This window comes from Chenopodium album, chromosome 26 (assembly GCF_948465745.1).
Source record: "Chenopodium album chromosome 26, dcCheAlbu1.1, whole genome shotgun sequence".
NCBI lineage: Eukaryota > Viridiplantae > Streptophyta > Magnoliopsida > Caryophyllales > Amaranthaceae > Chenopodium > Chenopodium album.
Genome location: NC_137859.1, coordinates 2,560,421 through 2,588,239, shown reverse-complemented (window position 1 = coordinate 2,588,239; position 27,819 = coordinate 2,560,421). Strand labels below are relative to the sequence as shown.

The 27,819-nt window shown below is 37.7% G+C and overlaps 2 protein-coding genes and 1 pseudogene across 2 annotated transcripts; 2 read left to right on the top strand and 1 right to left on the bottom strand.

Moving 5' to 3' along the window:
* Positions 1-39: 39 nt before the first annotated feature.
* LOC145618229 (scarecrow-like protein 30 pseudogene) lies at positions 40-2,214 on the top strand (annotated as a pseudogene).
* Positions 2,215-3,602: 1,388 nt separating this feature from the next.
* On the top strand, positions 3,603-7,333 carry LOC145618636 (sucrose synthase-like). Its single transcript, XM_081673408.1, has 13 exons — positions 3,603-3,679; positions 3,857-3,965; positions 4,068-4,219; positions 4,313-4,505; positions 4,589-4,924; positions 5,019-5,114; positions 5,209-5,382; positions 5,478-5,594; positions 5,689-5,855; positions 5,955-6,179; positions 6,260-6,823; positions 6,937-7,075; positions 7,278-7,333. The coding sequence occupies exons 1-13, from the start codon at positions 3,603-3,605 to the stop codon at positions 7,308-7,310; spliced, it is 2,382 nt and encodes a 793-aa protein (XP_081529534.1). The 3' UTR covers positions 7,311-7,333.
* Positions 7,334-14,443: 7,110 nt separating this feature from the next.
* Positions 14,444-26,999, bottom strand: LOC145618193 (ABC transporter G family member 31-like). The gene is made up of 24 exons (XM_081672978.1): positions 26,671-26,999; positions 26,297-26,417; positions 26,113-26,201; positions 24,892-24,976; positions 24,194-24,356; positions 23,839-23,915; positions 23,596-23,740; positions 23,185-23,486; positions 22,815-23,096; positions 22,257-22,573; positions 21,992-22,152; positions 21,806-21,909; positions 21,561-21,711; positions 21,366-21,428; positions 21,168-21,280; positions 20,741-21,073; positions 20,359-20,649; positions 20,190-20,273; positions 16,477-16,610; positions 16,144-16,371; positions 15,741-15,912; positions 15,518-15,605; positions 15,104-15,270; positions 14,444-15,001 (listed from the first exon to the last, which is right to left on the bottom strand). The coding sequence occupies exons 1-24, from the start codon at positions 26,997-26,999 to the stop codon at positions 14,735-14,737; spliced, it is 4,266 nt and encodes a 1,421-aa protein (XP_081529104.1). The 3' UTR covers positions 14,444-14,734.
* Between the last annotated feature and the right edge of the window lie 820 nt (positions 27,000-27,819).

Sequence of the window (27,819 nt, the reverse complement as noted above, 5' to 3'; positions counted from 1 at the left end):
TGATTTTCTGAAAAGTTTTGATTTTTGGTGCAAAAAAAAATGTATTTTGTCCCTGCAGAAGGGTATCCAAGCTTTTCAAGTTCTGTCAATGGAAATGGGTCTTTTCAAAACTATGGTTTATATGAAGAACCCATCTCTTTAAATGACCCACTATATGATCAATACTATCAAACCCATGAAGAAAATTCAGAGATACCTGATTTTTCTGATGCATGTCTTAAATACATGAATGATATTCTCATGGAAGAGGAATTGGATGATAACCCTGCTACTTTGCAGGATTATCATGCACTCCAAGCCACTGAGAAGTCATTCTATGATGTTCTTGCAGGGGAGACATACCCGCTTTGTCCCGATCAAAGGCCGTTATCAGATGATCTCAACATAAACTGCAGCAATCAGGGGAGTAGTGGTTGCTATGGTGTCGGTGTCGAATCCAACTGGCTGATCCAGCAAAGTCTGTCAGAAGGATTTCAACACATTGACGATACTCATCATGTGTTGGAGTCAACTTCAGAGGGATCTGGTTCTAGCAGTAGCTTTAATTGTTTGAAGGATGGGGTTGCAGACTCTCCTGTCAGCACACTATTTGTCAATGAGTTGAGCTCTGTAGTCAATTCCGGGATTAGTCGAGCATACAAGGAGAAGAATTATGAGGGTGTTGGAGATAGTAGGGAAGAACTGGTTTATGGATCCAGGGGAAGGAAGAATCTTCATAGAGAAAATACTGATCAGGTGGAAGAAAGGAGTGCAAAACAACTAGCTACTAATAATGAGGAATATTCGGAAATGGAGAAGTTTGATGACGCGTTGATGATTAGTAAGGAAGACAACAATGACATTTTAACCTGTATCAGCAATAACGCGGTTAAGGATGCCAGTCATCAGGATTCAGAGCAGGACGAAGAACCAAAAGGGTCCAAGAGTAAGCGTAGAGCAAAGCGTGGTAAGAAAAAGACTAGTACAGAAGTGGTGGATCTCAGGACTCTCCTCATTCAGTGTGCAGAAGCTGTATCAAGCGCTGAGCTTAGAACTGCAAATGAGCTACTGAAGCAAATTAGGCAGCATGCTACGCCATTTGGTGATAGTGTACAGAGGATAGCACATTATTTTGCAAATGGTCTTGAAGCACGTATGACCGGTACAGGCTCAGAGCTATACAAAGCTTCTGATTGGAAGCGATTTTCATCCTATGATATCTTGAGAGGCTACAGATTATATGTTTCTGCTCTCCCTTTCCAACGGACCACTCATTATGTAGCCAATCAGACAATAGCAAAGTTGGCTGAAAAAGCACCAAAAATACACATTATTGATTTTGGCATCTTTATGGGTTTCCAATGGCCCTGCCTAATTCAAACTCTCTCAAGAAGACCTCTTGGCCCTCCAAGGCTTAAAATTACAGGAGTAGATAATCCCAAGAGTGGTTTCAAACCTGCACAGACAGTTGAAGAGACAGGTAGAAGATTAGCAGGTTACTGTGAGAGATTTGGGGTGCCTTTCGAGTTTCAGGCCATTGCACAGCGGTGGCATACCATAAAGCCAGAAGATTTCAACATCGAAAAGGATGAGCTTGTTGTAGTTTCCTGTCTTTATAAGTCAAGAAGGCTGCCTGATGAGACTGTTGATGCTGGCAGCCCGCGGGATACTTTCTTGAAGTTGGTAAGGAGCTTAAATCCTGATCTATTCATCAATGGTGTTGTCAATGGAACATTCAATGCTCCCTTCTTCATCACTCGGTTCAGGGAAGCACTTTACCACTACTCTTCTTTGTTCGATGTGTTTGAAGCCACCATGCTTCGTGAAGATCAGCAAAGGCAATTGATTGAAAATTACTTGTATGGTAAAGATGCCATGAACATAGTAGCGTGCGAAGGGAGTGAGAGAATTGAGAGGCCAGAGACTTACAAGCAGTGGCAGGTGCGCCACAAGAGGGCTGGATTCATGCAGGTACCACTGGATCAGGGAATTGTAAATAAAGCCAGGGCAATGGTAAGAGCAAATTACCAGAAGGATTTTATGGTGGAGCAAGACAGGCATTGGTTGGTTCAGGGTTGGAAAGGAAGGATTTTGTTTGCCATATCCTGTTGGAAACCTACTTAAATGATCAAAGTGAACATTAACATGTTGATTTATTCTATTATGATTTAATGCCAAATAATTGTTAATCTTTCTGCTGCAAAGGAAATGAATATTCGGAGTAGTAGCTGAAATAGATCAAAATTACTCGATTTTTTTTGTAGTAGTTTCAAAGTCATGTATTGGTGCTGGTAAATCTGAATTCAATTCTATGAGATACAGACCTTTTCAGCTTTTCCCTTTCAAAATGTTTTCCAATTCAATGCTGTCTTTTTATTTGGTTTGTACGATTATTGGTGCCTTTGATAGGTACCTGGTGATTCCTGTGCTTGGATCAATTTTTATCTTTTTGTTTTTTGGTTTCGGGATGCTGCCATTTTATGTGGATCTTCCAGAGTGGATCCAGTCCTGGTGGTTCCATCGATATCTAACTGATCTAAGACAAGCTAGCAGAAAAGAGTTTTCGAGGCATATGTGCTACATTTTCTATGTGAGGTAATGACTTGCTTTGATAAGTCTGCTAAAACATTCTATGTGGTTACTAGTTAGTGCCTTAGTGGTACACCATTGCAGCATATGCATCTTACAGTGCTAATTCTATGACAGGATGTTCATGTTTCAATTACAGAATGCAGCTCGTTTGTAGAAAGCACTTTGCTCGAAGTTACGTGAAAAATGCAAATGACAATGATCAATTGCATAGTTTCTCAAGGTATGTAAAGTTGCTATGAATCAGAAGTGCACTGATTTTCTGAGTCAAAAGTTGCATATATTCTGTTGTATCATTGGTTAGCTACTAAAACTCTGTCAAGCTGTTGGTATAAATCTGAAACCGCCTCTTTTGTCAAAATATACTAATCTTCGCTGATCATGTTTGATAAGTTATTTGATAAAACATGTCAGCTATCTATGAGCAGCCAAGCAGTTTACCAGTGAAGGCAAAATTACCATTGAATCCCTGGCCCTCCCAAAACGTATGTCCAAACTAAAAAGCTCACTTGCTCATGTACAATGCATGTGAGCTTGAGAATGTGAGAGGTGTGATATTACACTCGGGTGTAGGATTGATACCCTAGGGTTCGAGTAAACATAGGGAAAATGCTCCACAACAGGAAAGTAAAGTTTTTGACAGAAATAATAGAAGAATTATTGAGATTTGCACGACTTATTATCTCTTTCTTGGATAGCACTATAGCAGTGAATCCTCTTGGGCAATATATTCAAAGGAATATATGCATATATGGAAACTTTCATATTATTATCCGACTTGATTTTAGCTTTTTGGTAGAAAATTTACACGTATAGTTTTCTTGCTGTGTAGATAAAATATCTTTAAAATATCACATACAGAGCATGTCAGCATTGGTGGTAAGAAATTTACCAAAAATACTTCTGATGGTTTTTTTCGGACAAAGGACTCATCAGCTATAAATTCTGCAATCTTTCATCCTTGTTCATACATATTTTTTAGTCACTTATAATTTCAATTATCTCTATTATTTCTCCCTTCTTCAGTCAATAACATGGCTGCTAATCTTAAGGCTCGTTTAGATGAAGCATTATCTACTCACCAAAAAGAGATTCTCAAGTTCTTCTCGAGGTGATTTTTCTTTGCTTTACATATCTTGTTACGGGGGTGGAAGGGCATGAGGGAGGTAGTGCGGTGGCATACATTGTATCAACTTACTACTTGCATAATTGTGATGATAATGCATATAATATACGAGTTCAAATTTGATGCTTTATAATGCTTATTAATCTATGAACCTTGATGCAGAGTTGAGACCCACGGAAAAGCGATCCTTCAGCGTCAGCAACTGCTTGCTGCATTTGAAGAGCTGAATCTTGCTGATGGGTTTTTTGCTGAAGTTATTAGGTCTACCCAGGTGCTAAAACCTTACTGATCTCTTCTTGTATGCTGAAAGTAATACTGCTTCTCTGACCTTTATTTATTATTTTTTTTTCATTTTTTTTAAAAAATTTTGCAGGAAGCAATAGTTTTCCTTCCATCAATTGCTCTTGTTATTCGTCAGAGCCTGGGTGTCTGGAACTACATCTCTTTTGACATCGAGAATCTTGTGTTTAAGGAACTGACAACGGCAGAGTTTCTAAGACTCAAAGAGATGGTGGTCGATGAGAAGTAAACATTATCATTTTGAACAATCAAATACACTATTTATAACCTCTTCCTCAGCAAGGATTGTTTTGTTAATCTTGGTTTAATGTAATGCAGCTTGAAGGAAAAGTTTGTACTCGAACTGGATTTCGAGCCATCCTGTGGATCATTGAACCTTCCCTCTCTTCCCCAGTCAATTGGGAATGGCGCTGAGTTCCTCAACTGCAACCTTTCTGCTAAGATGTTCCAAGACAGAAAAGGCATGGCTAATCTTCTTGATTTTCTCCAAGCTCATCACTATAAAGAGAAGGTAAGATTGAAGCCCACTACTTTACTAATTAATGGCTAACCAAAGTTTGATGCTTGATTAATTTTTCCTTCTTTTGGGTGCAGTCTTTGATGTTGAATGACAAAATTGAGGACCTGAATGCTCTTAAGTCTGCATTGCTTAACGCACAGGAATATCTACTCGCTCAACCTCCTACTACTCCGTATTCTGACTTTGAGCGGAAGCTCCAGGAAATTGGATTTGAGAGAGGATGGGGTGAAAATGCTGAGCGCTCTTTGGGCATGATCAGCCTGCTTCTAGACCTTATTAATGCTCCTGATCCATCCACTCTCGAGAAGTTTCTTAGCAGAATCCCTTTGGTTTTCAACCTCGTTATTCTATCTCCTCATGGTTACTTTGCCCAGGAAAACGTCTTAGGTTATCCTGACACTGGTGGCCAGGTTCATCATCACAACTAAGAATCAATTGATAAATACTTTGTATTACATTTTCTTATATTTTTCAGTTCATGTATTTCTTATGTATGATCTGTAGGTGGTATATATCTTGGATCAAGTTCGTGCATTAGAGGCTGAAATGATACTACGCATTAAGCAGCAAGGACTAGACATAATCCCACGAATCCTTATTGTACGTTTATGTTTTAGTTCCCGTATTTCTTGGCCTAATATATAGAAACTACTTGCTCATTTCTCCTATCTGCTAAATTCGATATGTATAACAGGTCACTCGTCTGCTACCAAATGTGGCTGGTACCACCTGTGGGCAGCGCCTTGAGAGGGTTTATGGAACTCAGAACTCTGACATCATCCGTGTGCCATTCAGAACCAAGAAAGGAATGGTTAAGAAATGGATATCAAGATTTGAAGTGTGGCCTTACCTAGAGACATTCACTGAGGTATATAGCATATATAAATCATTCATATTATTTTTACTCTTTACACCCTTCAAATTAGAAACTTTAATGATAGAATCATATATTTTTAACCTTAGGAAGTGGCAAATGAACTTTCCAAGGAGCTGCAAACCACACCTGATTTGATGATTGGAAACTACAGTGATGGGAACTTGGTTGCCATGCTTTTGGCATATAAACTAGGAGTTACTATGGTGTGTTCCCTTGATTATATAATCCCGTCTTTGTTTATAGACTTATTGTTGGAATATTTTCTCTCATCTATCATTGTTATATATATTTTTGAAGTGCACGATTGCTCATGCTCTGGAGAAGACAAAGTATCCAAATTCAGACGTGTATTGGAAGGAATTCGAGGACAAGTACCACTTTTCCTGTCAGTTCACAGCTGATCTTATAGCCATGAACTACACGGATTTCATCATTACTAGTTCATTTCAAGAAATTGCTGGAAAGTAAATGCCCTCATTCCTAACATTTCTGAGCAATTTTTTCTGTACCAATTTTTTTATACTCTAGCTATATTATAATATCTATGCCCTTTTATTTCACAGTAAGAACAAAGTAGGACAGTATGAGTCTCACATGGCGTTCACTCTTCCTGGATTGTTCCGAGTTGTCAATGGAATTAATGTCTTTGATCCCAAATTCAACATCGTTTCACCAGGAGCTGATGTGTCGATTTACTTTCCATACACTGAAAAGGAGTTGAGATTTACCCAACTACACCCTGGACTTGAAGAAATGCTTTTTGGCTCTGTTGAGAACAAGGAATACATGTAAAATTATCTTTCCCCCAACACTTAACAAAACTTATCTCATTACTTATTTAGATTCTGAAAGTCATTATCTGACACAGGGGTGTGCTCAAAGACCGAAACAAGCCAATCATATTTTCTATGGCAAGACTTGATCGAGTGAAGAACATCACAGGACTTGTTGAGTGGTATGGAAAAAACAAGAGGCTTCAGGAATTGGTTAACCTTGTAATAGTGGCTGGAGACCGGAGTAAAGAGTCTCAGGACAATGAGGAAAGGGAGGAGCTAAAGAAGATGTATGAACTCATAGAAAAATACAACTTGAATGGGCAGTTTAGGTGGATTTCTGTTCAGATGAGCAGGATGAAAAATGGGGAACTTTATAGGTACATAGCAGATACAAAAGGGGCGTTTGTTCAGCCTGCTCTCTACGAAGCCTTTGGGTTGACTGTCATTGAAGCAATGACCTCAGGATTGCCAACTTTTGCTACTTGTAATGGTGGTCCTGCCGAGATTATAACTCATGGCAAGTCCGGGTTTCATATTGATCCATACCAAGGTGGTAAAGCAGCTGAACTCATAGTTGAATTCTTTGAGAAGTGCAAGGTTGATCCTACCCATTGGGAGCTTATCTCAAAGGGTGGACTAGAACGAATCCAGGAGAAGTAAGCCCAACATTTATGCACAATGCAATTTGTTTAACTGTTTTCGTTCCCTACTTTCATTATTGTTCTATGCCTACTCTCATTTTGCATCTGATTTGTTCGAAATTATGCAGATATACATGGAAAATTTACTCAAAGAAGCTGCTCACACTCGCTGGGGTTTATGGCTTTTCGAAGTATACTTCTAAGCCTGATAAGAGCAAGGCTAATCGCTACATTGAGATGTTGATGGCCATTGGGTATAACAAGTTGGTAAGTTGATTATGCTCATCTATATGGGATCTAAACCTCTATTTAATTTTTTTATTACAAACATACACCAAATTAGAATTAATGACACTTATTATCCGTCTTCAGCACTAGTACAGCAAATCGTAATGGTACTCTTTACTTTTATTTTCAGGGTCATCTTACAATTTCTTGTATCTGATGTTTTATCTTTGCATTTCTTCAGGTGGAATCAGTCCCTCTTGCTGCCGAGGAGTAAATTGTAAAGGATATAACTTGTGGTGCACGTTGCTACGAGCCTTGTTCCTAGGATGGCATAATTTCTATAGTTTTGGTCTGAGTAAGTTCGTTCTTAAGTTTTGTATGTCCTTTAGACTTTCTGGAGAGTGTCAAGCAAAAATTATAATAAATTGAAAATTCAATATTTAAATAAAAGGTAAATTCTAAATGAGCTCGCTCGTTTTATTGATCTTAATCATGTTTATGCCGGCTATGATAGATTGATAGAATATAGATTGATAGTTGGATTATAAAACTTAAATTGTACGAAGTAATAATTAGAAGTTGTATTTCAACTTTTAAATGTAATAGTGAACTTTTTTTTTTTTTTTTTTTGAAGAAAATGTAATAGTGAACTTTTAAGAGTGTGATATTTTTTTTTTTTTTTTGGAAACAAGCCCCTCAACTGGGCAAATCATTTTTTCATAGGAGATTTATCATTCAAAATAGGTACAATAGAACTCGGGAAATTCGATTTCCACACACAACATTCACTTGACCATGGAAACAAATGAGCAAGCTCATGAGCCGCCTTATTACCTTCCCTACAAATGAAAAACCACGAAATAAACTCAAAAAATCTAGCTACATCTACATGATAGATATCATCAAGATCTGAAGATCAATATGCAAAGAACTAATGTGTGTGAGATTTGAAAACACACCATTCACATTTAGGGGGGCGTGGGTTAGAAGAATGGAAATGATTTAAAAGCTGGCGCTATTGCACGTGTCAGAATTACATTGCCCACAAGCTTTTTATTTTCTGAAGAAAAAAAATACCTTCCGCTCAAAATTCGTTATTTTCACAATTACACCCAATGTAATATGATTATATGAACCAAACCAACAAAGTGAAGGATTAGTAAGAAATCGATTTAGAAGAAGCTCAATGTGACATGTGCTTCTTTAGAGGAGGTGATAGAGGAAACAGATAAAATGACTTACTCTTACAAAATGAGACATTGTAAGCTTCCAGATATCCGAGTTTGAGGGACGGCCTTGACGGGGTCGTCAAGACTTGGGTGGGGGAGCATGTCACGACTCAAGTCCCCACACCCACAAAGGCAACAACAACGTCAACTGAGCACTAGGCAACATATCGGGCCAAGGGAGATGCCCGTGGGTGCTAGGAAGCACCTTCCCCCTATAGAGCTTTATTTAGCTCAAGTACTATTTTCCTAGTGAACACCCGATTGACAATAACGCAATAATAGGCCATTTGGGGGCCCAAATAAAGCCCAAACGGGATGAAACTGGGGAGCTCACCGTTTTTAGACCCAATGAAGACGATGGTCGAGGAAGATTTTGGAGATGGGCCCCACAACGTTCTAGATTGCGCTACAAGGTTTGTGAGCCTTTCGGGAGCTTCTAGAATCTTCTAGGGCAATCCTAATATTCTTTGTAGACTAGAGAAGCCTAGATCATTCTAGGACGGTGTACATAGAGAGCAGTATATTAGAAATCGTGTAGAACTCTCTAGATTGACCTTGTTCTAGGACTCTCCATTTAAGGAGGTTAGAACTATCTAGAGTAGAATTCTCTGTGTCTTGGGGAGCACTATAAATAGGGAGCTTCCCCCTCATTTTTAGATCCATCCACACAATTGTAAATCTCTCAAGCAATACAAAGCATTATTAAGCAATCTTTCTTGTTCTCTCTTACTTGCTTACTTAGTCATTTCCAAGCTTCACTCACTTAACTTTGAGCATCGTATTTAGCTTTGCTAAGGTGCTTTGGGGATCCTAGACTAGAGTTGCAGGAGTAATTCTAGTAGGATGCGTGCAAGGACTTGGGGCAAAGAGGCATCACGTGACATGTAATAGTCCAAGACTTACATCATGATTTTTTTTTGCCTTTATTCCCTTAACCCAAGCGTTCTGTTGGCGATTTGTGTATTTATACACACAAATCGTCTCGACGAAATTACCTGTGTCATATTAATATGTCCTCTTCGTGTACGGAATGCACGGTGATTGCTCCAGCACCACTGTTAACCCCGTAAGGACACCGAATAAAGAATGAAGATTTGATTCTGACTGGGCACAATTAGTGCGTTAGGATCAAATGTTCCAAAAATCTTGTTACCACAAACCAAACATTTCACCTATATTAACAAACAAAGTCTATATTAAATTTATTTATTTTTCGAAACAAAATATGTATTAAATTTTGCATTAAAATAAATATTGTAAAAAGAAAAAAATTGTACTTAGTTAACGCTAACCAAGGGTAAAAGAAAAAAAATTCAGAAGATCAAACCTTAACCAAAAAATAAAGATTATGCCATCCTAATATTGGTCGCAACGTATCAATGGTTTGACAAATTTCATCCATCGAAACCATTAGATTCACCCTGTAATAATTCGACAATTCCTGTCATTTTACATAAAACAAATTACATGAAAGAAAAAGAAAATAGCAAGAAAAGAAGAGAAGATATTTATCAAAATTTGCGTCAAATAAACAAATCAGAAAAAAAAAAATTGTAGTTAAACAGACCTTCACAACAAATCCAGGCCACACCCTTGTAAGGGTTGAAACGAATCAATAGTTGGACTGATTTCTCAACCGAAATCATCAAATTTACTATGTAATTTTCGATTCCTGCCATTTTAAAAGAGAAAAATTAGTATCAAAGAAAAGAAAAGAACGATTATATTGAAGAAGAAACGTGGAAAACAAATACTGTGGTAAAATAAGTAGGGAAATTAAAATGAAAGATTGGTGTTTTGTAGGGAAAAAAAACTGGAAAATGCAATTATTTGTTTCTAAACAAAAAAATCGAGTTAAATGAATTCTTGGAATGTTGATGCGTGCTCTATTATTTTTTTGAGTTAAGATCAAATACGATCCTAAACTTACGTATTTGTAGCACATTTTATTCAAGTGAACGAAGATGTTAAATACGGGTCTAGACCGCACCCGAAAACCAAGAGAGAGAGTTCACTTCATAAGTCCAAAGAGGTTCCATCCCAAAACCATAGGGCAATTGAGGAGTAGCCCCTTAGCCTTATAAAGTATTTAACTCTCTCTTTTTCAACCAATGTGGAACTCTTACATGTGGTGATACTTGAAAGGTTTATTCTTCAACAGAAGAAGATCGATATTGACTGTCCAAATTTGGAGTGCTTTAAGTTTCAAGGTGGTGGTCCGAAACAGATTTTCATCAACTGTCCCAGCATAAAGCAGATCCACTATGTTGGGATGAAATTTCGGTGTTGCCATACATGATCATTATATGTTGTCATAAACGTCCGTGGTAGGCTTAAGTTTAAGAAATCACTAGAAGTTGTGAACGGGTAAAATGACCGTTTAAGGGAACATTGGATGGTTCCACCGACCTAATTTGACTCCTGGAGGATATAGAGACCATGGTAAACATCTCGGCAATTTTTATTTCCGGACGAAAAAAGGTCAAAAATTACAAAATTGAATGCTATAATCCACGCTTTTTGAGGAATTTTGAGATTTCGGGGTTGAGACCCTAAAGGATACATCTCGGGGTCATATAATTCCTTTTGAAATCACATATGATCATTATATGTTGTCATAAACGTCCGTGGTAGGCTTGAGTTTATGAAATCACTTCAAGTTGTGAATGGGTAAAATGACCGTTTAAAGGCATATTGGATGGATCCACTGACCCAATTGGACTCTTGGAGGGTATTAGGGACCATGGTTAACATATCGGAAATTTTTAATTATTTCCAGGCGAAAAAAGATCAAAAAATTACAAATAAAATTAAAGGCTATAATCCACGCTTTTTGAGGAAAATTTGAGGTTTCAAGGCCCGGTGGCGAAAAACCTTGAAACCCTTTGGGATACATCTCGAGGTCATATGATGCCGTTTGAAACCATTTATGATCATTATATGTTGTCATAAACGTACGTGGTAGGATTGAGTTTACGAAATCACTGCAAATTGTGAACGGGTAAAATGACCGTTTAAGGACATATTGGAGGGTTCCACCGACCCAATTGAACTCCCGGATGGTATTAGTGACCATGGTTAACAACTTAGCAATTTTTAGTTCAGGGCGAAAAAAGGTCAAAAAAATTACAAAATTGAAGGCTATAATCCACGTTTTTTTAGGAAATTTTGAGGTTTCAGGGCTCGGTGGCGAAACGCCTTGAGACCGTAAGGGATACATCTCGGGGTCATATAATTCCGTTTGAAACCACATATGATCATTATATGTTGTCATAAACGTCTATGATAGGCTTAATTTTACGAAATCAATTCAAGTTGTGAACGGGTAAAACGACCTGTTAAGGGCATATTGGATGGTTCCACCGACCCAATTGGACTCCAGGAGGGTATTAGGGACCATGGTAAACATCTTGGCAATTTTTAATTTCGGTCGAAAAAAGGTCAAAAATTACAAAATTGAAGGCTATAATCCACGCTTTTTGAGGAATTTTGAGGTTTCAGAGCCCGGTGGCGAAAAGCTTTGAAACCAAAAGGGATACATCTCGGGGTCATATAATACCGTTTGAAACCATATATGATCATTATATGTTGTCATAAACGTCCGTGGTAGGCTTGAGTTTACAAAATCACTTCAAGTTGTGAGCGTGTAAAATGACCGTTTAATGCCATATTGGACGGTTCCACAGACCCAATTGGACTCCCGGAGGATATTAGGGACCATGGTTAACATCTCGGCAATTTTTTTACAGGCGAAAAAAGGTAAAAAAAATTACAAAATTAAAGGCTATAATCCACGCTTTTTGAGGAAAATTTGAGGTTTCAGAACCTGGTGGCGAAAAACACTACAAGTTGTAAAACGAGTACAATGATCGTTTAAGGGCATATTGGACGGTTCCACAGACCCAATTTGACTCTCGGAGGATATTAGGAACCTTGGTAAACATCTCGGCAATTTTTATTTTTGGGTGAAAAAAGGTCAAAAAATTACAAAATTGAAGGCTATAATCCACGCTTTTTGAGGAATTTTAAGGTTTCGGAGCCCGGTGGCGAAAAGCTTTGAAACTTAAAGGGATACATCTCGGAGTCATATAATGCCATTTGAAACCATATATGATCATTATATGTTGTCATAAACGTCCGTGGTACGCTTGAGTTAACGAAATCACTGAAAGTTTTGAACGGGTAAAATGACCGTTTAAGGGCATATTAGATGGTTCCACAGACCCAATTTGACTCCCGAATGATATTAGGGACCATGGTAAACATCTCGGCAATTTTTATTTTCGGGCAAAAAAAGGTCAAAAAGTTACAAAATTGAAGGCTATAATCCATGCTTTTGAGGAACTTTGAGATTTCTAGGTCCGGTGGCGAAATGCCTTGAGACCCTAAAGGATACATCTCGGGGTCATATTATTACTTTTAAAATCATATATGATCATAATATGTTGTCATAAACGTCCGTGATAGGATTGATTTTACGAAATCACTGCAAACTATGAATGAGTAAAATGACCGTTTAAAGACATATTGGATGGTTCCACTGACCCAATTGAACTCCCGGATGGTATTAGGGACCATGGTAAACTGCTTGGCAATTTTTAGTTCCGGGCGAAAGATGATCAAAAGATTAAAAATTGAAGGCTATAATCCATGGTTTTTGAGGGCCTGGTGGCGAAACGCCTTAAGACCCTAAGAGATACATCTCACGGTCATAGAATTTTGTTTGAATCCACGTATAATCATTATATGTTGTCATAAACTTTCGTGGTAGGCTTGATTTTACGAAATCACTTCAATTTGTGAACGGGTAATGTAAAATGACCTGTTAAGGGCATATTGGATGGTTCTGCCGACCCTATTAAACTCTTGGAGGGTATTAGGGACCATGGTAAACATTTCGGCAATTTTTATTTCTGGGCGAACTCTAACAATTACAAAATTGAAGGCTGTAATCCACGCATTTTAAGGAAATTTTGAGGTTTTGGGGCCCGGTGGCAAAATTGAAGGCTATAATTCACCCCATTGTTCGAGTACAGGCTGGGTTCAGATCATTGTCGGTTAAGGTCGGATCCTTGGGTCGGGTCAGATTTTGACAGCTTTAGGGTCTCAATACTTTTCGCCACCGGGCCCGAAACTTAAAAATTCCTCAAAAATTGTGGATTAGCCTTTAATTTTGTTATTTTTTAATTTTTTTCGCCCGAAAATAAAAATTGCCAAGATGTTTACCATGGTCCCTAATACTCTCCGAGAGTTTAATTGGGTGGGTAGAACCATCCAATTTGCCTTTTAATGGTCATTTTACCCATTTTCGTACATGCCTCCTATATTGGCTATAAGCTCCCACGACGCCTTTACGTTGCCGGATAATGGTCATATATGGGTCCCCACAATATTATATGATCCCGGGATTCATCCCGTAGTGTTCCATGAAATTTCAACACCAACTCACAACACCTCCTAAATCGCTCCGATTTCGTGTATTATAGTAGAGTTGTCGATTCAGGTATTCAAGTCGGATTTAGGTTGGGTCAAATCATGTCTCGGGTTAAATTAGGATCTGGTTATGTTGGGTCAATCTAGCCTTATATTAGGTTCAAGTTCGGGTAGGGTCAATTTCAGTTGAGTTTATTCTGGGTCGTTTACCTTTTCGAATATATGTCGGGTTCAATTCGAGCCAAATTCAGATCTGATTTAATTTCATGTTTCGGGTTGTGTGTGAGTCAGGTTTGAGTGGGTTAATAGATGATATATTCGGGTTCAAGTTAATGTTGAGCACGGGTTGTTAATTGCTTGGACAGCATTGGAGGCATCACTTTCAACCTACGTACGAACATACCCAAGCCTTTTCGCCAAATGAACCCCAAATCTGATGGCAAGAGCTTTGGCAATCTCTGGTACAGTAGCGTGCACCACCCTTACAGCTATCAAGGAATGTTCTGGCACATCTTCTAAACATGGCATACTTGCATTCAAACAAATTCCGTTAATCATCTTGTTTTATTGCAACAAATGCTAAAGATCTGAAATGCAATTGAAAAATAAACAGCTAGTTGACATATGAGATGGTAAAACAGGTGATACTTCAACTCTTTTAAGGGGATGATTGCTCAAGTCTTGAAATAACGTAGGTTTCAAAGTCATTCAAATTAGAACATTATTTCTGTCCAACCTGGACTACTTAGAGTGAAAACGCTAGCAATTAGCATTAATTAACTTGCTTAAGAAATGATGAAAATCTGAGTCGTGCATGAGAAATGATCAACACTGTCAGTACACTTCTCATAATCACATGAATCCTAAAAATGCCATATTCCTACTTATAATTTCAGACAAAAGCTTCTAGTCTTAAACTATACAACACTTGAAAAAACAAAATTGGAATTGGATCCTACATAATCTAACTATAATCAATTCGTAGAGATCTCTTTCTAATATATATCTGATTGCCAGAAATACCAGTACTATCATCTCATCTTCTCTGAAAATTGAGGAATCTGATAGAAGCAATGAAGGCACCAGCAAACAGGAGCGTAAAGCCAAGAAGTACAACAGCTGAGACACCAATCATTCCAGGGCCATAGCCATAATGAACATCCAAATACTCCTTAATTGAGCCCTGAAACCCATCTCCAACAATGATAGTCTCAACATCACCAAGCTGTGAAGATATAATTCCACGCAGTGTCCACGCTACAGGACAGATGTAATAAAACCAAATCCACCACCCAGGGATAAACTACAGATAGAGAAACAAAAAACGGTAAGTGCAAGTTGCATTAAGATTTTTCTAGATTCCATGAACATTAAGATTCAAGCAAAAAGGGGAAACAGAACTTACTCTTTTGGGAATGAGGAAACCTGAATACAGATTCCAAAGTGAGTAAAATGATGAAGATATGACGGCTGACATACTCTGTGTTGGCGTTAAGCCAACACACATCATTCCATAAAAGGTAAAGTAAGTGAAAGTAAGGAAAGTGAAGAGAAGATAGAGCACAAATTTCTCTGCATAACAAACAATGAATTGTAGTTATAACCGAAGGATTTCAGTTATTAAGAAATATAATAGTTCCAAAAAAAATGCTAATGAGATTGCAATAGCTGAGTTGTTAAAAGATGGAACAGATACATGGGAAGACATCACCAAAATATTAAATCTCTGCATATTTAGGCCATTTACCAAATGCTAAAATTCAGTGAACAATTTAAAAAAAAAAAAAAAAATTATATGATGCAAAAACAGTCAACTTACTTAATGTCCTTTCAAAACCAATCATGAAGTAAGTGATGATGCCATACGCCAATGTCTGTGCAGCAATATATGGAACTTCAACAAGAGCCTGATTCGAAATAAATGGAAGCATGTAAATAGATATATTCCCTACTATGTTAGATACTCATGTTCAGTTGTTTGATACTCATGCACCTGACTGAACATGAGTATATCATTTATGAAAGAATAGAAAGTATTTCACCTGAGCAGCTGCATAAGCAAGTGGAGTGTACATTCCAGCTGCCTTTTCTCTGTAGAAAACTGTTCTCTCAGTGGAAACTACTGGTTGCACAGAAGAAGCATTGCTGACGCCCAAGAACAAACATGCAGAATGAAGGGCTCCCATGATTGTAATCAGGTTAATGATTGAATCCCTTGAAATTAGAACAGGTTCATAAGGAATCAACATAGGTATCCATATTGTAAAAAATTGGTTTGATATAATAGATTGAATTTATTCCAAGTGAAAAAGGAATCACCATTACTGATGCAGAAACTTTGGTAGTTTATAAAAAGGATAAGGAACTATTTGGAATCAGAAATCAGATACAAGAAGAAGAAATTTATTAGTATGAAAAGATGTTATAGCAAGAGAGGTATCTTACCTTTTTGAGCCAGCATCCCAAAATATAGAGCCAAGTACCAAGGCACAAAATGTAGTGAATAGGAATCTCACGGCATTATATTGAGGAGATCTCCAATACACAAGAAATTGCTTCTTAAGACAAAGCCAAAACTGTGATATGATATCTTGAGAGAATGTCGTATCAAATCGTAATGGTTCTGATCCAGGTGGTGGCATACTCATTTGCTCTATGAGAGCTTCTACCTCTCTGTAGTTGATACACAATGAGCATAAAACAAAAATATTATTGAGAACACAAATATTGAAGAAGCAACCTTATTTCAAAACAAAGGTAGCAACCCCCATAAATTACCTGAACTGACTGGAATTTCTGTAAATGCTGGCAAAGTCTTGACCAAGTCTCTCTTCAACGGCAGGGGTGGTAATCTCAAGCATCCAAGTTGCAGGATTATAACCATCAGGAATTTGAGGGATTCCATTTATTCCCTGAGCAAGGAAAAGCACCCCAAATTTTCCATTTAGAAATATACACATAATTAACAGTAGTCAGTAGATTAATTCAATCAATCAATCAAAGCCTTAATCCCAAAAGTGGGGTCGGCTAACATGAACCAAATTTGATTATTCCGTGTAGTCATCAACATAAATCTTTCTCCTCCATCCCTTACGATCCAAAACTTCATCCTCACGTAAATCCATGCACTTCATATCCTTCCTCACTCCTTCCAACCAAGTCATCTTTGGTCTCCCTCTTCCTCGTTTAATCCCTCCATGGTCCCACTCTTCCACTCTTCGCACCGGTGCACCCTCGGGTCTCCGTCTTACATGTCCAAACCAACGCAGACGATTTTCCCTTAATTTATCTACAATGCCCGCCACACCTACTTTCTTGCGAATAACCTCATTTCTGATTCTATCTCTTAAAGTGTTTCCACACATCCACCTTAACATGCGCATTTCCGTAACCTCCATCTTTTTAATATGCTCTTTCTTAGAAGCCCAACATTCTGTACCATAGAGCAACACTGGTCTTATGGCAGTCCTGTAGAATTTTCCCTTCAACTTTAAGGGAATGCTGCGGTCGCATAACACTCCCGTGGCCGCTCTCCATTTAAGCCACCCTGACTTAATCCTGTGGGTCACGTCTTGATCAATGTCACCATTCTTCTGGATGATCGACCCTAGGTACTTAAAACATTCACTCATGGTCAAATCCTTTCCATCCAAACTCACCACTTCATTGCTTGTCCCCCTCTGAGTGCCAAAACGACATACCAAATATTCAGTCTTACTCCGACTTAGCTTAAACCCTCTAGATTCCAACCTTTGCCTCCATTGCTCCAACTTGACATTAACCCCATCCTTAGTCTCATCCACCAAAACGATATCATCTGCGAACAGCATACACCATGGAACCTCATCTTGAATTGGTCTAGTTAATTCATCTAGAACCGTTGCAAAAAGAAAAGGGCTTAATGCAGACCCTTGATGCAATCCGATTGTAATAGGGAAATCTTTTGTCAACCCTCCGCATGTCCTCACATTTGTTGACACATCCCGATACATATCCTTAACTAGGTCTACATACCTTCGTGGGATACCTTTCTTCAACATTGCCCACCAAAGTATCTCTCTTGGCACCTTGTCATATGCCTTCTCTAAATCAATAAAGACCATATGAAGATCTTTCTTCTTTACCCTATAAAACTCCATCATTTGTCTTATCAAATGGATTGCCTCCATAGTAGATCTCCCAGGCATAAAACCAAATTGGTTATCTGAAATGCTTGTGCATGCCCTCAACCTTTGTTCAATCACCCTTTCCCACAACTTCATAGTATGGCTCATAAGCTTAATTCCTCGATAGTTAGAACAATCTTGAGCGTCTCCTTTGTTTTTATAAACCGGGACCAAGGTGCTCTTCCTCCAATCTTGTGGGATCCTTGTAGCCGTCCATATCTTGTTGAAAAGGTTTGTTAACCAATCAATACCAATCTTACCCAAACACCTCCACACCTCTATCGGTACCCCATCAGGGCCAACCGCCTTCTTAGGTTTCATCTTCCTCAGTGCAATCTCCACCTCTACTCTCCTAATCCTTCGCACATACTCCATGTTGATTTCTTCATCACTCATAGAGGTATCTCCTATCACAACTCCATTACTTCCATTAAATAATTCATCGAAGTACCCCTTCCACCTGTCCTTGATGCCCTCCTCTTGCACTAGGACCATTTGGTTCTTATCTTTGACACACTTCACCATGCCAATATCCTTCCTTGCCTCTTGTCTTCTCTTTGCCATCTTATAAATGATCCTTTCTCCCTCCTTGGAATCAAGCTTTTCATAAACCTCCTGATATGCCTTTTCTTTTGCTTGGCGAACAGCTGCCTTTGCCTTACTCTTAGCCTCCTTATACGCTGCAAAGGTTTCATCACTCCTACATTTTCCTAAGGCTTGATAGCATTCCCTTTTTTGCTTAATTACTGCTTTCACCTCTTCATTCCACCACGAAGTATCTCTCTGTACCGAAGTTCTTCCCCTTACTTCCCCTAAGACCTCTTTGGCCACTCTTAGGAAACAGTTCTTCATTCGTAACCAGGTCATGTCCGGATCCACCTCTCCATCCCAATCCGCTTCTTCAATTACCTTTTCTGTAAAAACCTTAGCTTTTGCATCCCTTAGGGTCCACCATCTTATCCTTGGTTCTTCTTGTCTAACTTTTTTCTTCGCCTTCTCTTTCAGACGAATAGTCATTACCAATAGCCGGTGTTGGGTGACCACACTCTCCCCTGGGATAACCTTACAGTTTATGCAACTTTGTCTATCTATGCTCCTTGTGAGCAGGAAGTCTATTTGAGTTGCATTTGCTCCATTCCGAAAAGTTATCAAGTGTGAATCCCTCTTCTTAAACCAAGTATTAGCCAAAATTAAATCATATGATTGGGCAAAATCCATAATAGCTTCACCACCGGCGTCCCTCTGCCCATACCCAAAGCCTCCATGGACACTCTCATAGCCATCTCGGCTCGCCCCAACGTGCCCATTTAGATCCCCTCCAATATATAACTTCTCTGAGTGGTGGACACCCTGCACCACCTCGTCTAGGTCCTCCCAAAATTGTCGTTTCTCTTCTGCATCTAAACCCACTTGGGGAGCATAAGCACTGATAACATTCACAATCTCCTTGCCACATAGCAACTTCAGCCTTATCAACCTATCGTTCTTCCGATAGACCTCGATCACCTCTTTTGCCAACCTCTCATCGAGAACCACACCAACTCCGTTCCTAGCTCCACCATTCCTTGTTCTGTGGCTCGTTTCTTGCCCAACATACCATACCTTATACCCCAAAACCAAGCCTCGAGCTCCTTCTCCTGTCCATCTTGTCTCTTGGAGGCACATGATGTTCACGCGTCGTCTTTTCATTACTTCTACCAATTCTGCTGATTTTCCCGTAAGAGACCCCACATTCCAAGAACCAATCCGCAAACTAAATTCTTTTCTCCCACGCTCCCTCCTGATCCCAACTCCAAGTCCTTGATTATTTGACACCACAATTGGGCAATATGGCGCGTCGCTTCTGGGCGACGACCTAGCAACCCTTACATACTTATCACTGCACCCGGGTCTGGGAAGTGCAGCGCGTCGCTCAGTAGGGAACGCCCCAATGGCACGCCCTTGCTCATTTGACACCACACTCGGGCAATGTGGCGCGTCGCTTCTGGGCGACGACCTAGCAACCCTTGCATACTTATCACTACACCCGGGTCTAGGAAGTGCAGCGCGTCGCTGAGTAGGGAACGCCCCCACGAAAATATCTGTTTGGCTCATGTCATGGGATGTGACGAAGTTTTATACTGGCTGTCACTGGCCTACCGTAACCCTCCTCCTTTATCCAGGCTTGGGACTGGCAGCGGGAAACCCACTGGCGGAGTTAGTCAGTAGATTAATTGTATTTCATAATATCATAAAATCATACTAATGTCCAGTTTTGGTCACTGGAATAATAAACCCAAATTTGAAGGTACTGACACTTCCAAGGTTATTAATCAATAATCTCACCTGAAAATAGTCTATCATTATGCATGAGTGAACTCCAAGCTTTCCTCCATATATGACTTGTCCACCGCGTTTCATAAGAAGCAACTGTGCATCAAAATGTGAATGTCATATAGGTTTTCAAAGTTGCATGATTCTTTAATTGCAGATAAGAGAACGTGTATAGCCAAACCTCATCAAATGCTTCAAATATATCAATGCTTGGTTGATGTATAGTGCAGACTACTGTTCGTCCTGTATCAACAGTATTACGGACTGTTCTCATAACGATAGCTGCTGCTCGTGCATCAAGCCCTGATGTCGGTTCATCCATGAAAATTATAGAGGGATTTGCAACAAGCTCTACACCGATGGTTAGTCGTTTCCTTTGCTCTGTTGATAAGCCAGTAGTACCAGGCAATCCCACCAGAGCATGTTTAAGATTGTCAAGTTCCACTAGCCTCATCACTTCATCAACAAACTCCTGCAACATCATAGTAGCTTACTGATTAAATTCAGGAACTAAAAAAATTAGGAAGCCATGTCAACAAGTAATGTTCAGCAAGAGGACTAACTTTTTTAGTTTCTTTACTGATTTCTTTTGGAAGGCGAAGTGAAGAAGAGAACCAGAGCGACTCCTCCACTGTGACTTGAGGAGAATGTATATCATTCTGTTCAACATATCCTGAGATCCTGGCAAAAGTATGCTGCACTTTTGGATAGCCTGATATCCTAATGTCACCTTCTATATATCCTCCTGTCTTCCTGCCAGCAAGCACATCCATCATAGTAGTTTTTCCTGCTCCACTTGCCCCAACTAAAGCAGTAAGAACTCCTGGAGAGAAAACTCCACTCACATTTGAAAGCAGCTGCAACTTCTTTTCTGGTAGACCTTTAGCCTTCATGGCCTATACAATTCATAAAAAACAACATCAAATAAACCTGAGCTAGTAACAATTATTTCACATCTAACATACAAGCATATGAAACAGGTGTCATTACCTTTGGCATGTCAACAAAGTAATTGACATTATGAAATGTCATACTAAGTGGTTGAAATGGAAGAATCATTCCCTTCTTAGAACCATTGTTCAAAGTAATCGCCACATCTTTTCCTACATAAGTACACACTTTAGGAGAATGCAATACTTTCAACAGTTATTATATATGCTTATTATGCTAGAGGAGAAGATGACTGACCTTCACCATGTGCGGAATCATCCGAGACCTCATCTGGGATCACGGTTTGGGCTTTTTTTAGTGCTGTGATGAAGTACATATGAGAAACAACCCGAATACAATTAATTTATATTCTAAAAGAAAGCAAGGCTTTGTTTTCAGCTCCTCAAGTAAAAGTCCAACTCAAGAAAAAGAAATAAAGCATTAGGTGCTTACGATTCAGATAGGCCAAGGCTAGTGTAACAATGTTGTTGAACAGAAATACATACGCTAATAAAGCAATAATTCCAATCCAGTACCAATGACCATCTGTTGGTATAGCATGCAACTCTAAAACATTCTGCCCAACTGTAGTGTTTCCTAAGGCCTAAAATGCACATATTAAGTTTATAAGTTTATTTGTTACTTGCTGGGAATTTTAAAATTACTCTGCAGGCCAGAGATAGAAAAGAAGAGGTTACCTTCATCCATCTTGTCGCCGAGAATTCATTCACAGATATTGCAGTTTGAGCATAGGATAAGGGTGACACCCAGTATGCCCAAATCCACCATGGTTTTATCATAGCTGAAATGTAGATAAGCCAGTTAGGGTAGCTTACCTTAAAATTACAGTATCTCATGTAACTTTTAAGATTCAAGAGGCTTACTTTTTGGAATAATAAAGCCACATAGACAGAGTATAACAAGCAGGGAAGCTGTAGAGCATATATTCGCAATGACCATATCTCTTGCCAGTGTAGCCACCATCCGGAAGAGACCCAATGCCATTTGGTGAATAACAAAAAGCAGCAGCATAAAACGAAAAAAGCTGCAGAAAGTAAGAAAAAAAATTATGAATAAATTGGTGTGACTTATTATATGAGACTATTTACTTCTTATATATCTCGATGAAGTTTTACTGGCCAGACATACCTTCCAGCTGCAGGAGCAAATCCAACCAGGTAATACACAACACACGACCATGCAACAGATTCAATGACAGAATACGGAACACGCAGAACCCAGCTCGAAAGTGACCACGCCCACGCAGGATAGAAGCAATTGTCTCTTTGCTTGTAAAAGACCGGGAGTCGAAATATCATAAGAGCCAGCTCCGAAAATCCATTAAACATCATATGTGTGATCCCATAGAAAAGGGATGCAAGATAGACATTTCCATAAGTCACATCTGTAGTCTGTAGCCTTGATTTTAAAAAAGTTGTTCCTGTTATAAATCCCACTAATATGACCTGCCAAATGATAATAGGAAGATAATTGATCATTTATGCAACAAACATTTGATACATGCACTATGAAAACAGATTTTGTAGACTAGATTACAGAAACAACTCAAACAAGACTTACGTGGAAAACTAAAAGTACTATGAAAAATTGTTATCCACTAATAAGTATGTATGACTACCATGTTTATTATGAAGCCAATCATGAACTCTTGTAATCAAGGTGCAATAGTTAGATGTGCATTTATACCTGTACGGTTCGGAAAATATACAGGAAACTTTGCCTGCGTATCAGTAGAACTTCACGGGAGAAACATGCCTTAAAAAGCTCCCATTTTGGTAATGCAAACTTTGTTTTGGACAGAGCTAAAGGATGACTCCTTGTTTTATCATACGGATTAGATAGAGTATATCCAACCATCTTTCCAAATCGAGAATTTCTAAATGCTTCAGCAATTTGTTCAGCAGAAATAAATCGGTAAGGTTTTGAAAGATCTGCCCAATATTGCTCTTGATCCTTCTTAGAGGTAACCTAAAAAGAAAGGCAAATTCAAGGGTTAATTAACTCAATGAATAAGCTAAACTTGTTTTTAAAGACAATGAATTGATAATAATCAAACCTCCTGTAAAAAGTCTGCAACACCCTTACGAGGGGGCAAGCGAAATCCTAAAGATTCAAAGAAATCCAACACATCTTCACGAGGGCCATGATAGACCATATGACCTTCTGACAAGAGCATCAGATCATCAAAAATGTCAAATGTCTCAGGTGCTGGCTGAAGTAGAGCCATGAGCACTGTCCCGTCCATTTGGTGGACAAAATTTCCCATGCATTTAACAATCTGGAATGTAGTCGAGCTGTCTAATCCAGTTGATATTTCATCCATGAAAAGTGTTTTCTTCGGCCCAACAATCAGTTCTCCTGCATTAGGTGAGATAGCATCAAAAGATTGCAAAGCAGTGCATGTCATTTGAAAGGAAACTAAAAAGTTGACAACTAGTATAGTCAGTTGAATGAAAGAATAGACAACCTGAAGTAACTCTCTTTCTTTGACCACCCGAAACCCCTCGATTCATGTCATCACCAACTACTGTATCAGCACATATATCAAGGCCAAGAACTTTGAGAAGGTAATCTGTCGCAATGCTGTGCTTTTTTCCACCCACTGATAACGCCTGGAGTAAATGTCATCAAATAATTACATTATTAGTAAACTCCTGAGCTTAGTCTCTATGTAAGGGATAGAGAACAAGGTCATTTCTAAAAACACAACCTTCATATACGCATCAATTTCTGGGTTCGGATGTATATTTGTTTCTTTCTCCAATCGAATAAGTTCCTCCATATATCCTGCAAATCACATACCATACTCAATACTTACAATTGCGAGAGAAAAAAAATAATTGACTCAAAACCTCAAGCATCTACTTGTTACTGTGTTCTTTGTTTACCATCTAGGACACTAAGAACACACAACACTGCAAGTAAAACAAATTTAAACACTACATAGATTGCAACCACATGTTAGAATTTTCCGAACTTAATTAGTATTGTTACAGCATGTTACTTTCAACATAAATAACTTCGATCACCACTGCCATGCACTGATTTGAAGTTGCAGACCTTACCTGAAACGGATTCGCTTGCACCTTGACATCTAGCAGCAAAATCAAAAGTCTCTCTCACTGTTAGCTCACCAATGTGATTATCTGTTTGACTTATGTAGGCTGAAGTTCTTTGTGGACAAAATTCACTTAGCTCATGGCCATTATATGTTATATTTCCACTTTTCTGCATACGAAAAAGTCGAATAGGCCACAGAATATTAGTCTAATTCCCATAAATCCACAATCAATCGAGCAACAAGACACACTGAAAACCTTAATTAGTCTGCTAATCCACAATTCACATAAATTTTTCAATAACAATTAATAAACTAAGATATACATTAACAGTCACATGCATTGCATTATATTAAATAATGTAAAAAAAAAAATACACCCCCGCCCTCTTTTATTTGTCCCATTCGAGATTAGTTACTTTATGAACTAAACTCAGACCATAAAGGAGATTCGGGAAAACAAAAGGAGACGGAGGGAGTAATTCGCATTAAAAGGATTATGCAAATTTGATGAGTAACATCAATGCTTCAATTACTTAACTAAGCATGTGCATTCTTAATAAACAGTATTTAAATTATAATGAACACAAATATAATAATAAATATATTAACAGTTGAAAATCATAGAATATTAAAAAAATAAATAAAAATTAATAAATATAAAAAAAAAATAAAAGAAGAAGAAGAAGAAGAAGTAATGTTGACCTTTAAAGAATTGTCAAGTTTTCCAGCAAGAGCTAGTAGCAGGGTAGATTTGCCTGATCCAGGAGGCCCCAAAAGCAATGTCATCCTGAAACATTCCAAATTAATCAATTAATTAATCAAATATTATAGATAATTAATACCAAAATCATTTTGAATTCCGAATTATTGATAGTATGATTGATTTTTGTTTCCTTAGGATTGTAATATGGGTTTTAGTGACCAAATTCGACGATAAAAGCTCCAAAATTCGGAACTTTTATAGTCGAATTCGGTCAGAAATGCCCATCTTAAATGTCGTCGGAGAATTGCGGTTGCCGGAGATAGAAATCGCCGCCGAATGGAAAGCAGAGTTGTCGAAAGTCGCCGGAAATCGGAATTAAGAGGGAAGAAAAGGGGTTAGGGTTTTACTTCTATTTTGGGTTTTAACGACGGAAAACAAAAAGGTAAAAACTTTTTATTCTTTTTCAGATAAAATGTCACCTACTATATTTATTTTGTTGATACTTTACATGAATTTAATTTTTTTAATTAAACTATGATATTTATTCAGTTCAGCTCCGCTCTTATTAGTTCAGTAAATGAGAACAGGCCCTAGCAATTAGTGATAAAAAATCACCTATAAAACGATCTAATTTGTACTTATAATTTCTGATTTAAACATATCATAAATCTTGATTGTGAAATCTATAAGGTACTCCTTTTGTTTTACAAAAACTATCATTCTTTAAATTTTACCACTATTAACAAACTTTATCTAATAGGTTTGATTTATACGTACTAATAATATAGCCATGCTTTACGTGCAAATACATTTGTACTCGTCTCAATACATATCTTTGAAAGATCAATTTTTTAAAATGTTGTTAGTGACCTTAGTGTATGCAAGTTAATACTTTAATCATTAATCAATAATCAATAATCAATAATTATCTTTTAGCACGTGTTTTGGTGTACAAACTTAGCAATTTCATTACCATTAGTACATACAAAAAAGTTAAGAATCATACTACAAATCCATCACTAAAGAAATAAACCTTATTATACATGCACTCACACAAAATCCAACCATCCAAAATTTCAGGCGTTTCAATGTGAAATGCAATTTGTTTGACAAAATAACAATTAATTTTTAGAACTATTAACACATACGAAGTTACTAAACTTGCTCAAACATTCTCTATATCTTATACAATACTTCTACATGTAATGCATGAAAATTACCTTCCAGGCTTGACATATCCACTGACATTATTCAAGATATTTAATGTATGCCTTTGAGGTCGAGATATCCTCAAAAATTTTAATATACCCTGTAAATATTACGAAAATTAATTAATCCAAATCAAATTTCATAAGATAATCTATTTGATTGCAAAATAATAAAGAGTTTAGATCAAAATTAAACCTCAATCTTATCACGGGTAAAATTAATCAATGTAGGCAAAGCTCGTTTCCCCGTTTGAACTTCCGCGGTAATATTTAAATTCTCGAATCTCACTTCTACCTTCGGTAATTCCAATCCAACTCTACAATAAATTTACATAAAAATAAAATAAAACGATTACAAAACTTTTTCGGATGAACACTAACAATTACATGTTACATGGTTCAACTCAAGGTTATGTGTACAACAGTTATTACGTCAAGAAATCAAGAAAAGTGCAAGAAATCAAATAAATCTCACGTTAAAAATAAAAATTTCCAAGATTTGCCTAACAAATTCAATTCATGCATGCAAATTTATAATCCAAAGTTTATATATTATCACAAATTAAATACCTTGTAAACCGTTCTTTAATACCCGAAACAAGATTATAGTTATCTTGTTCAGAAGTTTGAAGAGCACTCTTTACAACTAATTCACGATGATTTCGATCAAGCTTAGTGACATCTATGGTAGAAACTCCCGCTTCTCCATCCCCTACATCATCGTTTCGACGTATAAGAGCAAATTTGGATCGTTTAAACGAAGGAAGTCGTTCGATAGCAGCCCAATTAAGGTCATCTTCGTCTTTAGCAACTGTTTCGGCGTTTGAAGGCTTAGGGAAAGAAGATTCTAAGTCGTTAATGTCTAATTCGAAGTATTCGCTGCCATTCGAGGCCTCCATGGAAACACCTTCGTGTGATCTTTCTCTCTTTTGTACGTGTGATTTTATGAGGTTACAATTTTTATGAAGAAAAAATAAAGGGTTTTTGTATATGTAATGTTGTACGGAATGTTGGAGGAGTATATATGAAATTATGAAGTAGAAGGTGAGTTAAATTCTACTATACTTTTCTGTAAAATTATCTTTTATTTTGTTATTATTTTCGAAATTAAATCTCTTAGTAATATACAGCTATTTCTAGTCTTCTAGATTTTCTTTTTAAAAAAATTGTGTTTCTAGAAGTATTTTTTTTAATCTACTTTTATCCTTTCAAAATAAATTAAAAAAAATAAATATGGCCGTAAATTATGCTTGATATTGCAACATTGTAGAGTAATGAACTGATGATTCACACCACGCAAAGAAGATTTTGTGTTTGGTCTTGGTCGTCATTGGGTTGCAAGTTTTAATTTATCATTACATGTAAGGTTAGAAACACACGCAATGTGTGTGACAGTGTGAGTAGTATAAGAGCATACCAATATAATATTGTATTTGATTGATCGATTGATTGTATATTGCGAGGGATTAATTTAAGGCTTTTACGAGTATACATTTGTTGTGTTACAGATGAAGCCTCATTTGTGTAAAGTTGTGGACTTAATAATCTTGAAGGGAAAAAGAAAGAGATTACTGTCTTTTACTGATACATTCAGTAGTCAAACATAACATTTTTTATGAGAATTTTGTACAAGCTAAGGTATGCTAAATTGCTAACGGAAACTAATGCAAAATACTACGTATGAATTTTGCAAGACTGCATGAAAGCAAATTGAGTGCT

What these genes read in the sequence shown, in the direction of transcription:
- LOC145618636 (XM_081673408.1), top strand. Translation starts at nt 3,603, where the DNA reads ATGGCTGCTAATCTTAAGGCTCGTTTAGATGAAGCATTATCTACTCAC. An exon ending in GAGATGGTGGTCGATGAGAA is followed by an intron (nt 4,220 to 4,312) that starts GTAAACATTATC and finishes AATGTAATGCAG; the next exon opens with CTTGAAGGAAAAGTTTGTAC. An exon ending in CTCATCACTATAAAGAGAAG is followed by an intron (nt 4,506 to 4,588) that starts GTAAGATTGAAG and finishes TTTTGGGTGCAG; the next exon opens with TCTTTGATGTTGAATGACAA.
- LOC145618193 (XM_081672978.1), bottom strand. Translation starts at nt 26,999, where the DNA reads ATGGAGGCCTCGAATGGCAGCGAATACTTCGAATTAGACATTAACGAC. An exon ending in ACTTTGTTGACATGCCAAAG is followed by an intron (nt 21,074 to 21,167) that starts GTAATGACACCT and finishes TGAATTGTATAG; the next exon opens with GCCATGAAGGCTAAAGGTCT. An exon ending in TGGTTTTGAAAGGACATTAA is followed by an intron (nt 15,271 to 15,517) that starts GTAAGTTGACTG and finishes TTTGTTATGCAG; the next exon opens with AGAAATTTGTGCTCTATCTT.